General features: G+C 45.4%; 1 protein-coding gene across 2 annotated transcripts in view; it reads right to left on the bottom strand.

Annotated features, from left to right (window-relative positions):
- The window catches only part of HYDIN (HYDIN, axonemal central pair apparatus protein), a 533,466-nt gene that overhangs the window by 332,029 nt on the left and 186,935 nt on the right, over window positions 1-14,502 (bottom strand). For both annotated transcript variants that reach the window (XM_019505831.1, XM_019505830.1), the window contains exons 10-11: window positions 13,860-13,978; window positions 10,838-11,061 (exon numbers count right to left, since the gene is read on the bottom strand). In XM_019505831.1, coding sequence (XP_019361376.1) covers window positions 10,838-11,061; window positions 13,860-13,978 — 343 coding nt within the window. The remainder of the gene's footprint in view (window positions 1-10,837; window positions 11,062-13,859; window positions 13,979-14,502) is intronic.

Consider the following 14,502-nt stretch of genomic DNA (forward strand, 5'->3'; position numbering starts at 1 on the left):
TCTCTTGCACGTCCGTCACCAACTGCCCTGCCCTGCCTCGTAGGGGTCCAGTGTTACCCCGAGACTTGTTCTTGCTACAGTCACAGTGTGGGGCCTAGGAGTGGCCATGATTCCTCTAGCGCCCCCCCTGCCATGTCAAGTAGGTGATCCAGCACCCTCTTTTCTCACCCGCCACGTCTTGTTGGTATATATAAGTCTCTATGGGAGGCTGCCTTTGATCCCCTTGTACACGGTGTTATGCTGATACTGTCCCCGTTCTGTATGGAGTGACCAGGTGCACCCCAGCCTTAGGGGCTATGCGTGCCTCCTACCTCCCCTTTAGCACGCCGCAAGCCTCACAGCTCTTCTGGACATTACCTGGTCCCTTTCCTTTCTGCGCCCTGTCAGGCACCCTTGGGCTTGTCACGCAACCGGCGCCTCTCTCTAGCGCCCCTGGGCTTGTCACGCAACCGGCGCCCCTTCTCTAGCGCCCCTGGGCTTGTCACGCAACCGGCGCCCCTCTAGTCGTTAGCCCTCTCAGGCTTACTAATAGTACTCGTCCCTAGTGGACTCAGGCAGCCTGAGCCTTACCTGGCCCCTTTGACCCTCCGGGGTCCTCACTACAGTGGAGCCCCTCTGGGACTCTTCCCACTTGGGCTCAGGTGGCCTGAGCCTTACCTGGCCCCTTTGACCCTTCGGGGTTCCCACTGCAGTGGAGCCCCTCTTGGACTCTTGTCAGTTCGCACCCCTTCTGGAGTTTCTATCAATAATATGCGTCCACTCCGGGGCTTCTGTCAATCACCTCAAACTCTGGTGCCCTCACCAGGGCCTCTCCCTCTGTTCGCCCCTTCTTGGGGCTGGGATCTAGACACCCCGCAATGTAGCACCACACTCCGCCGCTGGGAGCACCCCACCTCTCTGGGGAGCTCCTAATGAGGCCTCCTCCACCCCTACAGCCTCGCCCGGTCCTCTGGCCTAACAATAACTCAACAGAACCATAAGCCCATCGGCTGTAACACAACAATAAGCCTTCTGGCTATAACACAGTCTAGGCCCAACCTGGCTTTCCTGCAAAACGTCCCTGTCAGGGTTCTCTCCACCCATGCCATGATGCAGCAACTCGGGCGATCAGGCTGCTCATCTCTACTCTACTCTGTTGTAGAGCTGCTGCTCTTCAGGCTGCCAGCGGTGAACTGCTAACTAGGCTTCGGCCTGGGCTGCTTATAAAGGCCAAGCCCTGCCCCCTGCTGGTCATGTGACCAGACTAGCTGCCCTGGCAACTAGCACCTGGGCTGCCTTAAGGAGTTTCAGCTGCCCTCATTCCCTCATAGGAACAGGGTACCTGCGTGACCCTGTGACAGCTACCTATATACTTGAAGAAGGACTTTTTGTTATCCTTAATCCCAGAAGCTAATCTAAGCTCCAGTGCTGCTTTAGCCTTCCTTACCAAATCCCTACAAGCTTGGGTCAGGGAGGTGTACTCATGTACTAAATTGTGTACAAAAAATCAAATATCTACTATAACATATATTCATTTAAAAAATAATTTTGTCTTAATTTATGTGTTTGTATAGTGTATATAGAGGTGATCGCATAATAGTTCAAAATAAAGTCCTACTCTTGTATATTCTGTGGGGGTGAGGGGTGTGCAGGGTGTGAGGGAGTAGGTGCGTACATGTGTGGAGGGCTGTCCATGTGCTAGGTCCCAGGAGCTGGCCAGGGATGGGGAGAGGGAGTGGGGGAGCAAGGGGTACATGCAGCCGAACTCACCTGGGCAGTGGGGTGCAGGTACAGTCCATGCTCCCCTCCCCCATCCAGCTCGTGGCTGCCCCTGCAGTGCTCAGCATGGTACTGAGCCCCTCCTGCTCCTGTCTGGGGCAGCCTACATCATGATCCTGTCTGTGCCCACCAACGGTTCTGGCCCTGCATGCACAGCTTCCCAGTGGGGCTCCTCCTGGTGCACAGCTTCTCAGTGGGGCTGCAGCTGCCTGGGTACTGCTTTACTACCCCTGCTTCCAGCAGCTCCTCATATTTCTTCTACTCTATCCATTGCTGTACTGCTCTGGGCATCAGGTAGCATGGGGAAGGTAGCAGGGGGAGCCAAGCAGTACCCAGGTGGCTGCAGCCACACAGGGAGCAGCCCTGCCATGAAGCTGTGGGCACTGGCTAGGGCCTTGGGCAAGCACAGGTGGGAGCATGGCATGGGCTTCCCTGGGCAGGGCTCAGCCCCATGTGGAGTGCTGTAGGCTGGATCAGATCAATTGGCAGGCCAGAACAGCCTGTGGGTCATATTTTGCCAACCCCTGTTCTACGCCCTTCCTGCTAACCCAAAGGGGTTTTGAACAAATATCTCCTGCTTCCTAGCACAGTATGCTAATCACCAGGCTACGGGCCCTGCTCCATCCCTTAGAGACAGAGATGGAGATGGAGACAGACACAGATGTGTGGTGAGGAAGGAAAGCAAAGCTAGAAGTTGTGTAACTAAGTAGATGGCTACTGCGGTGGATGGGCAGCCCCTCTGGTTCTAGTCCTGGCCCTTACCTGTGGCTGGGAAACACTATGCTGGGAAATAGGAGAAATATAAGTTCAAACCTGCTCTAGATAAGAGGCTGTAAATCTGGGTCTCCTACTTCCTGAGTGAGTTCCTAGACCTCTTCCTTCAGCATCTAATACCCACTGCCCATGTATTTTTACCTAGCCACCATTTTGGGACTGATGGCACGATGTGCATAAACCTTCCCAGTCAGAGTGCAACCTACGGAGCATGCACAGTGGAGAAGGGTACTGTACCTGGAATATTATTACTAACTGGGGCTGACAAGTGATTAAAAAATTAATCACAATTAATTGCTAGATTAAAAAAAAGTCACAATTAATCACAATTTAAATTGCACAGTTAAACAATAATCAGTACCCTCCCCACCACTACCTAACAGCCCAGAGCCCATATGCCCTGCGGCTTCGCCCTGCCACCACCACCAGTCCACAACCCTAGCCTCACACCCAACCCCAGCCTGCTCTGGACTCACCCCAGCCGGGGCGGACCAGCTGGAACCCACATGAACAACCACAACCCTGGTCCACCCTGAGCTTGCTCCAAACTCATCTGCCCATGATGAGCGGTGGTAGCAGTCAGGAAGAAGCTACTGCTCAGTGTGGAGGAAAAGCAGGCTCTCCCCCTCACCGCTGCTGGGCCCTTCTTGCTGCAGCCGCCCAGAGCCCCTGTGACTCCTCTGCACTGCCACCAATGTCTCACTGGGTGGCCTGGAGTCACTGGTGATGACAGCAGACAAGAGCCACAGGGCAGCCTGGGTGTGGGCTCTGGGCAGCTGCAGCAGGATGGGCCTGGCAGCAGTGAGGGAAAGGGGCCACTTTCCCCCTGTGCTGAGTAGCAGCTTCTGCCTAGGCACTGCTCAGCATGGGGCAGGCCAGGGTTGGGGTTGTGCTTACAGGTTCCAGCTGGTCCGCAGCTGGTCTGCTCCGCTGGTCAAAACAATGTGTGTGATTAACACGATTATAAAAAATGAACGCATTAACTTATTTTTGCGTTGATTAACTGCGATTGACTGACAGCCTTATTAGTAACTATGCGTAAGAGCCCAAAATGGCAGTTACATGGCTGGGAAATTGGGCATGTTAAATGAAAGATCCCTATGTATAACAGTGGCAGACAAGGTTCTTTGTAGTGGGGTGCGAAGCAGACCCTATTCAATTCAGATTTGGATTCGGCCTGAATCCGAATCTGAAGATTTGATGCTGATTTGGAGAATCAGTGATTTGGACACAGACACAGCTTTAAAAGTTTATTCTACACACCTTGAGGTACCAGGCACAGCTCGTCATCACTGTGATGCTGGGGCGCAGAAAGCATCCCACAGGAGTGCGGGGGGCCCTCCATGTGCTTGGTGGTGAACCCGGAAGTGGACCAGAAGTACTTCCAGTCCACTTTGGTTCTGCCAGGGGGCACGCTGGAGGCCCCACTCCCCTGTGTTCCTGTGGAACACTCCATGCGCCCCAGCATCACAGCGATCACCAGCTGCCTGGTACCTAGAGGTACATAGAAAAAACATTTAAAGCTGTGTCTATGTCTGAATCTCTCCGAATTGATTCAGTTGCAATCACCACCTCACCAATCTTAAAAAGGCTTTCACACAACAAGGACACTCCTCCAGAGAGATAGATCAGACGTTTGAAAGAGCCACCTGGATACCATGTAAAGAACTGCTGCAGTACAGAAGAAAACCCCCCATGAATTGCACACCACTGGTTATGACGTATCACCCCTCCCTCAAACCCATATGGAAAATCCTCAAACAATTGCAACCCATACTAGAAAGAGACCCTATTCTTAAAGAGATCTTCCCAGAACCACCCAGCCTAGCCTTCCAACAAGGACTGAACCTTGTTAACCTCATCACCAGAAGCAGACTTCCTATGGCCCAAAGCACACTGAATGGATCCAGACCATGCCATGACAAGAAATGCAAAACCTATCTACACATCTCCACTGCCCCCACAATTACTACACCCCACGACAGAGCCATCAACATTCCCAGTTCTTACAGCTGCACCTCCAGAAATGTCATATATCTCATCCAATGCACCAAATGCCCTGATGGAAAAAAAATATGTAGGAGAGACCAAACAACAAATGCACACCAGAATGAATGCACGCTGGAAATCTATCAAAGACAAGAATACCCAATGACCTGTGGGGGCACATTTTGCACAAGAAAACCACTCTCTCTCCAATCTCTCAGTTCTAATCCTCAAAGGAAACTTACAAAACACTTCTCAGAGACGCACCTAGGAACTTCACCTCATCAACCCCCTGGAAACTAAAAACCATGGACTAAATATGGACATTGGATTTATAACACTTTACAACCTGCCTGACATCTGAGTCCCCAGGTACCTCTCCACTATTTAACTGCTATATTCATCCTCCTTCTCCCCACAAACCCAGCCTGTCTCTCACCCACTGACTCCTCAGTTTACATCTTCACTGATTGCCTATCTTGTATGCATACCAGCCCAGCCTCCGGCTTCTTTACTTTTCATCCCATCCAGGAAGAGCACACACCAACTGCAGAAACATCCTCAGCCTGACAAAGGGTTTTTAAACCTGAAAGCTTGCTTAAAATTTTTTTCCAACTATTTAAGTTGGTCTAATAAAAGATATCAGATTCACCCAAAGAACCTTGTCTGCCTACGTCCTGAGACCAACACGACTACAACCTACACCCCCATATGTATAACAGCACCACTTAGTGACACTTGCCATATCACAAAAGAAAGTTCCCTCTAAGACTGCCCTGATTATAGACTGTCCTAAGGAAAACTACTGCTGTTTTTGCTCACTGGTTTGTGTCAGTGCTTGAATGAGTTAAACTCTCAGTGTCTGTCTTGAAACTCTGCATACAATGCTATCTCAGGACTCCATGCACAACAGCTGATAACAGTGCAGTTTGCAGGTAATGAGAAAAGGCAGTAAATTCTGAAACAACTGAACCTTTTGAGTGTGTTACAGCAAAAACACTTAATGCTTGGTCAGAGGGGAGCAGTGGGCAAAGGACCCACAGAGAGCTGGAGCAGTCTAAAGCTGTCTGATTTAATTTAGTGAACACAAGGTCTCTCAAACACTTTGGGAAGGGGAAGGCACAAAGATTACTTTGTAGCAGAACTACTGCTTAGTAGGTGGCTTATTATTATTTACGTATTTTTATACCACAAACATTGGAGTCCCAGTCAGGAGCCTATTATGCCACTTACATGAAAACAGAAAAGAACCCCACAGTCCCTCAAAAGCCTGCAGCTGAAGTATAAGAGAAGAGACAGAAGGATGCAGACAGATGGCTAGGAGACAGCGAGAGTATATTGGTCAGCATGATGGGCAGTGATCTCAGTGCACCAGTGGCCTAAATATTATCAAATGTTCTGCAGGCTTCACAGCAAAGAGTTTTCAGGTTGGACTGCAAGGAGAATTATTATAAAAAAAAAAAAAAAAAAAAAAAAAAAAAAAAAAAAAAAAAAAAAAAAAAAAAAGCTTTGTGAATCCTTACAGGGAGCTTCTCCGAAGCATGAGAGACAATATGGCATAAGCACAAAGGTGGTCCTTTAAGCATTTACCAAATAGGCAATGAAGGTTGTCATCATGATAGTCATGAGGCTGACACTTGCCTCTAAATACTGAATGAGATGTAATAGGGAGGTAGAAGGGGAGCTACAAAGGGTGAAAGTCAAGACAAGTAGCTTTTGTCTGATATGATAAAGGGTGGGGGGGCAGCGGAGGGATGCGAAAAGTGACATCCTCAAAGCAACGGCACAGAGAAAAGATCTTTGCAGCAACGCTCTGAACAGATATGCACAAGGAAAAACTGAATTTGTCAAGGTTAGAAAAAAAAACCTACTGCAGTAACTGAGATGTGAGATGCTAAGAGCCTGGATAAGAATTTCAGCTACAGAAGGATAGGAAAGGCAGTAGCTTAGAAGAGTGCAGAAAAAATCTGCAAAACTTAGACATAGCCTAGGTGTGAGGACTAAATGGATGTTCAAGTCAAAGGGAATGAATATGGCTGATTGGCAAGAGAGTCACAGGTTTCTCAGATAAGAAAAAAGGAGGTAGTGGGGTCACTTTAAAGGGGAAGATAAAAAGGTCTCTTTTAGCCATTTTGAGCATGTGCTGCTTACTCAAAAGCTCAAGCTTCTCTCCATAAGGACATGTCAGACAGGCCAAAATTTTAGTGTGAACAGAAATGACAGGTATAGAGTACGCGACTAGGTGTCTGGGTTATAATCAGCTGTTATGGTGGATGTTAGCAATTTGAAGACATTTGTTTGGTGGATAGAACACAGGAGAAATGTATAATAGAGAAGGCACGAATGCTTATGTGGCCAATTACCAGTTCTGTTTTCAAAAGCAGCATGACCTATCCTCCCTTCCTAATTTAAGTGTTATAATGCCAAATGAATATATAGATAACAGTTTTGCACCTAAGCTAGCATTCTCAGATTCTGACAGCCAATGCTCAGCTGAAAGGACCTCTACATTTACTTCCAATTACAGATTTGTGGTGACTGGGCATCCAACCAAATCCAGAAGACATGCCCACTTTAATCAGGATGAGGTCAAAGTGCCAATCAGCACAGTCAATGGAAAAGGTGATATCCAAATGATATCTCTGCTGATGAAGGGGCTGCCTACAGATATGAATGGCAGTTCTGGAGGGGATGAATGGTATGAGAAGGGAGTGGTAAAGAAAACACTAACAAGGAGGCATGATACATCACAGGATAATGCCAAGAAATAACGTGGCAGACAAAACACAACCAAAAGAGCCTACAGCTCTGGCTAGAATGGGGTCAACTGGAACAGTCCCACTCTGAGGGGACAGTGGTGCTCCAAAGCATCTTTGCAGAGGCCATCCAGGGGTTCGTGGGATTGGAAACTCTCTTATGAGCTAACAGGTGAAGTTTCAGAAACTGCAATGAAATTTTTGCCCTGAAATTTAAGAGTTCCTACAGCCTGACAGCCCTACGCCATTAGAGATGTCACCTCATGCAGACAACACATCCTTCCACTAGTCTCCTCCAAGCTTCAGCTGGGACTCCTAAATGGGCTGATGTATACATTCAGTGCAGCAGTTTAGCTTCTCTAACTTGGAGTAGCCCAGTAGCTGATGCCCTGAAATCATACCCAGACTGTCCCTCCTTACATAAGGGTGAGATTTCTGACAGTCTCTTTTTCCTTCTTAATCATCAGATGAGGGCAGCCCCTCATGCCAGTGTCAGTCAGAAGAGGGGACCCTCCCAGAGATATATGCTTCCTTCCCAAGAGGTCCCGGTCAAGTAGAAACCAAGGGAGCAGATGAGATCACAGAGAGAATAAGAGGAGAAAGGGACTAAAAACAGAACCCTGAGGGACAACGAGAAGAGAGTGAAGAGCTTTTAAAGGATCCCATGGAACAGCATTCCCAATAGGAGGTGAACATAGGAGTGCAAACTCATGAAAGAAAGGGAACGGAGCAGAAGACCATTAGTGACCTTGTACTCTCAGAAAAGACAGAAGCGACAATGAAGGAGAAGGAGTCTAGAAAAGACGAAACAACAAGCAGGTTCCATTATTCTTGAGACAAAGGAAGTTGAGCTGGCAGTTGGAGAGGAAACTGAGATAAAGTGTAGAGTCAAATGAAAAGATGACTGTCCACTGCAACCTGCCTGTCCAACATGTCCTGTAATTACATAGCCACACACTGTTAGAGTGGATGTAATTACAGGTATCTCAATTCAGGAGGCATCTGGTGACTACCCTGTACAATCAATGTGAGGGATACATTCAAAATCATGTCTTGGTAGAAGGCAAAAACCACTCCATGCAAAAACATACCAAAACCAATTTGGGGAAGGAAAAGCGTTATGACAAAACATGCTCTCTTGGTTGCCAAATAGAAAAGCTGGGTACTTTCAACCACCAAACCAACACCATGTTTGACTTGTTAATTTCTAGATGGTACAGTCATCAATTTTGGCTTAATTTGTTATTTAACTTCATCACCACAACTGGATGTCATTTTACTTACTCATCACTCTAAAATAATAACTTCATTTAATTCTTAACACTGATTCCGAAGTTCAAACCTGCACTACCCCCAGCTCTGGTCTATTCAACAGCTTAAAGTAGATCATGGAGCTTAGTAACATCTCTGTTAATGTAACTGATGCAATCACACCATCTTTTACTCATCTCTACAGGCTAAATATCCCCAGATTTGTCATCCTCTCTTCATGTATGGTCTCTTCCATTCCATTTATAATCTGCGTTCCTATATGCTATACACATGTCATACTATGTCTCTTTTCAAATAAGATGCTTTAAACAGGATTCTAAATGTGCCTGGACCAGTATTTATACAGTAGCAGCACAATAATTTGGGATATAGCCAATATACTGCTCCGATACAAGCCTCCTTTATTGCTGTTTCTGACTGGACCAAGAAGACAAATGTATAACAATAAAATACCTACCAGACAGCCTTTTCCTCTTCCATGTTAACTAGTTCAATGCCTAGCATGGACATTACTTAGCTTTTAGGACTAGACCGATATGTGGCATGTCTTGACTCCTGCAACCCAGGGCAAATGCAGACTCTGACATACAGGAAAGTTCGGAATGTGCATATGAGAATCTGAAGATACTTTTTGTTGAATCTATTAACAGTAATACATGCATAGCCTTACTTTATGTTCACAATATAGTTGATGCTTACCAGCATGGTAGCACTCTCCTACACTTGTGGTTGGAGTAATTTTATTTCAGAATACCCTTGAACAAATATAAGAAGGACCTTCCAAGGGCTGGCTGTAAACTGCACCCCAGCCCAGTATCTCCAAAGTGATGAGCAACTGCTCCACCAGCCTCAATATATCCCATCTTTCAGGCTTATAAGGGGGAAGAACTGTGATAGCATAAGGTAGCTCTATGTTTCTCCAGCACTGAAAGAGTCTTCTCTTATCACATGGCAATGCCTTTCTACATTGGCAGGCTCTCTACATCATTAGGGTGCCCAACAAAGGTTGGAGAAGGCAGCAGGATTGGCCCTTCAATTCTGTACTCTGCCCCCACATTAATTCAAATTGTGAAGATTATCCTTTAAACCAGATACAGCTTAATCTTCACTATTTTTTTTCTTTTAGTGCTATCTGTAAAATTAATGATCTTGTGAATCAACATTTATCTCATGAGATATATGAACTACCACAGCACTTGCTGTTACTAAGAATAGGAATTACCTAGTCAAGTGCAATATGCTACTAGCTGCTGCTGTGCTGCCTGCTCTATCTTTGGATGAAAATGTCAGGTTCCAGTTACACAACCAAGCTGAACCCACTTTGCAACATTGATAGGTTCCAGAGTCTCACTGTCAACAGTGATCTAGTGTTCCCTGCTTTGGGGCCAGTTTCTCAAGATGATCCCAACTAATTTTCAATAGGAGGAGCTACAACACTCAGTACATCACAGAATGAGGCTATTTATTAATTTCCCTAGTGTACTATGTATAGCAAAACTTAGGATGTTCCAGCACCAGAAAGTTACCTATCCAATGCTCAAGTAGGTTTCAGATGACACAGTGATTGCTAAGGTACAAATGGCCAACTGTTACCTTGACCATAAAACATTTAAAAAATGAGTTCTTCCACCTTCTAAATCCTCCAGACACTAAGCACTTCCAAAGTGCCCTTAAAACAACCAGAAGTATCAGAGCTAACTAGCTGGGACAGTCCTTCCCATGTAGCTGCCTTTCTGTACAATCCTCATTGAAATATTTCTCCAGGAGAGACTCTTTCTTTTAGAATGAGCAATGACACAGAAAACACTACACTGGTACCCATGACAATTCTTTGCATGTGGATACAAATGGGCCTCAGAAGATTGCCACTGCATGGCAGAAGTTGATGCAAATGGATTATCCCAAAGTGCTCAACTGGCCTGATTTGAATGGTTGCCCAGTTGTGAATGCCACTCATTGAGGGACAGGAAATCTCCAAGGTAAATTAGTTTGCAGAAACTTCCTCCCTTCAAAGAACCTTATACTTCACCATATAAATGTGGTAACACCTAAGAAACAGTGGGTAGATTATGGTTATTGCTGAGGATAAGGAACCATGATCCTGGCTTCTACTCTTGGCTCTGGTGCAACTCTGGACAAAATCTCTTACCTTCTCAGGGCCTCCATATGTCCATCTGTAAAACGAGATGGGAATACTCACCACATAGGAGCCTGGGGAGAGTAAAAACTATCTAAAACCAGAGGTGTTGTGAAAATGCAAATGATCTAATAATCGCTATAATCCATCTTACCTAATAGTCAGGTTCACAGACTTGGGTGATCCATTTATGTTGAACCTAAACTCCTCCATGAACTCTCCTAAGATGGTGGAACTGAACGAGATTTGGATGGTTTGAAGCCCACCTGGCAGAATGATGCCTTCCTTGGGATCAAAGGTGAAACAAGAGCCAAGAGCAGTAGATGCAGGGATCAAGTTAAACAGGGCATCAATGGCTCCTTTGTTAGACAGAATTGCCTGCAACAAGAAAAAGGACAGAAAGAAAACATACAAGAAACCTTCCTTTCTCACATATTGAATTGATTTGTTTTCTAATTAAATGATTAACATCTGTAAAGTGTGCGTGTTGGGGGGGGAGAGGAGTGACTTGACACTGCCAGATGGAAGCCAAGGAAAATACAATAGGTCAAATGTTGCACTCCCTTACACTCATGTAAATCTGCAGTAATTCCAAATAAATAAAAAGGGTTACTCTGGATTTACACCAATGACTTTGAAAAGAGAAAACAGTCCTCTATGCTGAACATGCAATGCAAGACAGACACTCAGCAAGACCCTTCTGGGTTAGCTCCATTGCCAAAGAGCAGCCAGTAACAATCCCACCAGTACTGATGAATCATTCTATGACCATGTTGCTCGTGATGGGCACTCATCCTGCAGGGTGCTGAATGAATTTGATTCCTACTCCAGCACTAAGCTGAGGGCACTGGCTCTGTGGTAATAATCACATTAACAATACACATTTCTTGTTTAGAGCTGGGAACATAAACCACTGCAAACAGAAATGTTATAACTGTGTTTTATAGATAGGTATATTAGACAAAAACAGATATCAATTTAAATGCAGGCAATATAATAGCAAAACCCGTCAGTTTCATGTGCAAATGATGTGACAAAACATATTATACAGATACCCAATCACACCCTTCCCAGGGAGTATCCTTATATTTATTACTTGGTTGCTTACCCTACCCTTGAAAAGTGCTTTGGGGTAATCAGATGATAGGTGCAATGATACTGAAGTGCAATTTTTATTAACCCACTTCTCATTTTATTGACCACCATTCTTTGCATGTAACAAGGTCACCTGCTGTTTATTGCACTTTAAAATATCATTCTTGCTATTTCCAGAGGCATCCACAATACTGATTCAATGCAGGGCCTTTTCTTTTTTATTTAATTTGCTGGTTATCTTATCTTGACTAAACTCTGTATGCCAGCTGAGAAACAGGGTGCATGCTACCCCTCAACCTCCCATTCAAACAACTGTCATCTCACAAAGATTCAGAAGCATAGTCTATGAATTTAAAATTACTCAAAAACAAATGTGATTTGGGATTAGATTCTGAAAGTTCCTAAGCACCCACAAAGCCCACTGACTGGAACAAGAGCCAGAGCAGGCTCAACTTCTCTCAAGATCAGACCCTTTATGCTAGTCAAAATGTCACCACTTCTTCCAGCAAATGTTGGCAGTGTGTCACTGACAAATTTTGCCCAAAGCAAAGTTGTAAATTTCCTGACTGCTCCAGGGCAAAATCCTGCCACTTCCATAGACACATTTAATCTATTTTCGGGTCTGGGCTTTTGTTTTTCTCTTTACTACTTTTTGTCCTTGCAGAATCTGGCAAACGAATTGCATCAGAAGCAAAAAAATGTGATTTGTTTTTAAATGTGGCTGTTGCATGTAGTTCACACTGCCCTATTCCTCAATGGAGGAAATAAAAGTAAGCATAAAACTACATGGGCCTCTCACACACCTTGCTTCTCAGTCACACTAGATACCTAACAGAGGCTGCACCGTGGTAAATTTTACTCACTACATAGCTGCCAAGAAACGCATTTGACTAAGGGCAACATCCAGTTATTCAAATTTTCTCAAGTACAGAAAATAATAAATGGATAGAGAAAGAAACAATAAGGCATCGGCATTAAAAATTCATAGACAGCAAAATATTTTTGTAAGAAAACACCTTTACATGTCCTTCCCTGCCATACCCATGCTTTCAAAAATGTCCAGTATGATGCATTGCCTCATTTAATACCTCTTTAGGTTGCTGCGTTTTCCATTTGTGCTAATATTTGATGCTTTTGTAGGGGGGAAATGATTAGGACATTCCTTTGTAGAAACTCTCTGTTTCTTAATGATTCTTAAAGTCCTTGCCGCAAACAGTGTGAAGGCTGGGGAGTGAGATGTATTTGAAATCATTTGCAAAGAACAATTTTGAAATAACAGAGGAAATGGTATTCTCTTAATCTTAGGAATTACAGGATATATTGAACAAGAGGGTTGTTTGCAGCAAACTTCCGGGAATCTGAGTTCAAATGCAGCAACCTTGTTGCAGCTACGGTGTCTTCTTAATAATCACAGCACAGCGGGACATGAACCAAGTCAAGAGCTGTCCTTTATATGTAGAGTAGCTGGGTTGACTCTCCATCCTCCACACTAGATCGCACTGGGGCTGGGCTGACTCCCTGCCCCAGCACGATCTCGCACAGGGGATGGGGAGTCAACCCAGCTGGCTGACTCCTCATGCTCAGTGGAATGTCAAAACAGCCTTTCTGTTTTGACAGAATGGAACAGCTGTTTCGAATCAAAATGAAATTCGAAAAGGAACGCTGTTTCGTTGAACCATCAAAACTCAAGGCGAAACGAAACGGTGCTGCTTTGCAGACCTACTGTGTATGTATAGTTTTAATGTTAAAAGTGCTTCTTATTCCACTCAAAATATCTTATCTAGAAACCCTATAAGAAGGATGTGGCAAGAAAAAGTGCCTTCCTAGAAGCAAGCTGCAATCACCACTTCACAAAGGAATACACACCTTCCAAAGACATGGCTTTCAGAGCCATTCAGAAAGCCCTGAGTGTGCTCATTTGGAGCTTATACTGAAGACACCAGGTGCACCAGCTTGAGTTACCTGAAGCTGTGGAGTGCAAGAAGCTCCCTGATCTGCAGAGTTACTTTCCCTTGACTGCAAGGCTGTTCAGTAAGGAGTTAGGATATCTGTTGTACGTACACCATGGGCCAAGTACTCACCTCATAACTGTGTGTTGACCCAACGAAGATCTTCCCAATATCTAGCTGGTCAAAACTGAAGATGAGCTTGGGACCCATTCCTTCCCCTCTGATACGCAGGGGGAGTCGGGTCTCACGGCCTGTGAAGAAGATCAAATTTTCAGTAACAAGACCCAAGGGCAACAACTGTCAGGTGGAAATGGCCCATCCAGTCCAGGATCTTGTCTCTGACAAGGGCCAGAACCAGCTGCTTTGGGAAAGTATGGGAACCTCCAGAAGGTGCAGGTAGGATAATTTGTCCTCATGTTGGTCTCATGCTGGTCTTTTATGTTTAGAGGTTGGTTGAAGCCCTGAAAGTTACAACCTAGAAATTACTTAAGAACCATGAAGCACTGGCCATTTCTTCAGGGTGTAATATGTACCAAAATAATTTTGGCTATGTAAGGTCTGAACACTCACGCAGGTTCTTAGACAGAGTGCAGGACCTCCATCTAACCCAGGAGGTGCACAGCCCCACCAGGGGAGATGCCTTGTTGGACCTAGTGCTGGCCACGGGTGATGAGCTGGTAAGGGGGCTGCGGGTGCTCGACCACCTGGGTGACAGCGATCATCGCCTGCTGGAATTCACCATCCAGCGTAAGGTGGCAAAGGCATGCAGTAAGGC

Source organism: Gavialis gangeticus, unplaced genomic scaffold, assembly GCF_001723915.1.
Source record: "Gavialis gangeticus isolate Ggan-Ray unplaced genomic scaffold, GavGan_comp1, whole genome shotgun sequence".
Lineage (NCBI taxonomy): Eukaryota > Metazoa > Chordata > Crocodylia > Gavialidae > Gavialis > Gavialis gangeticus.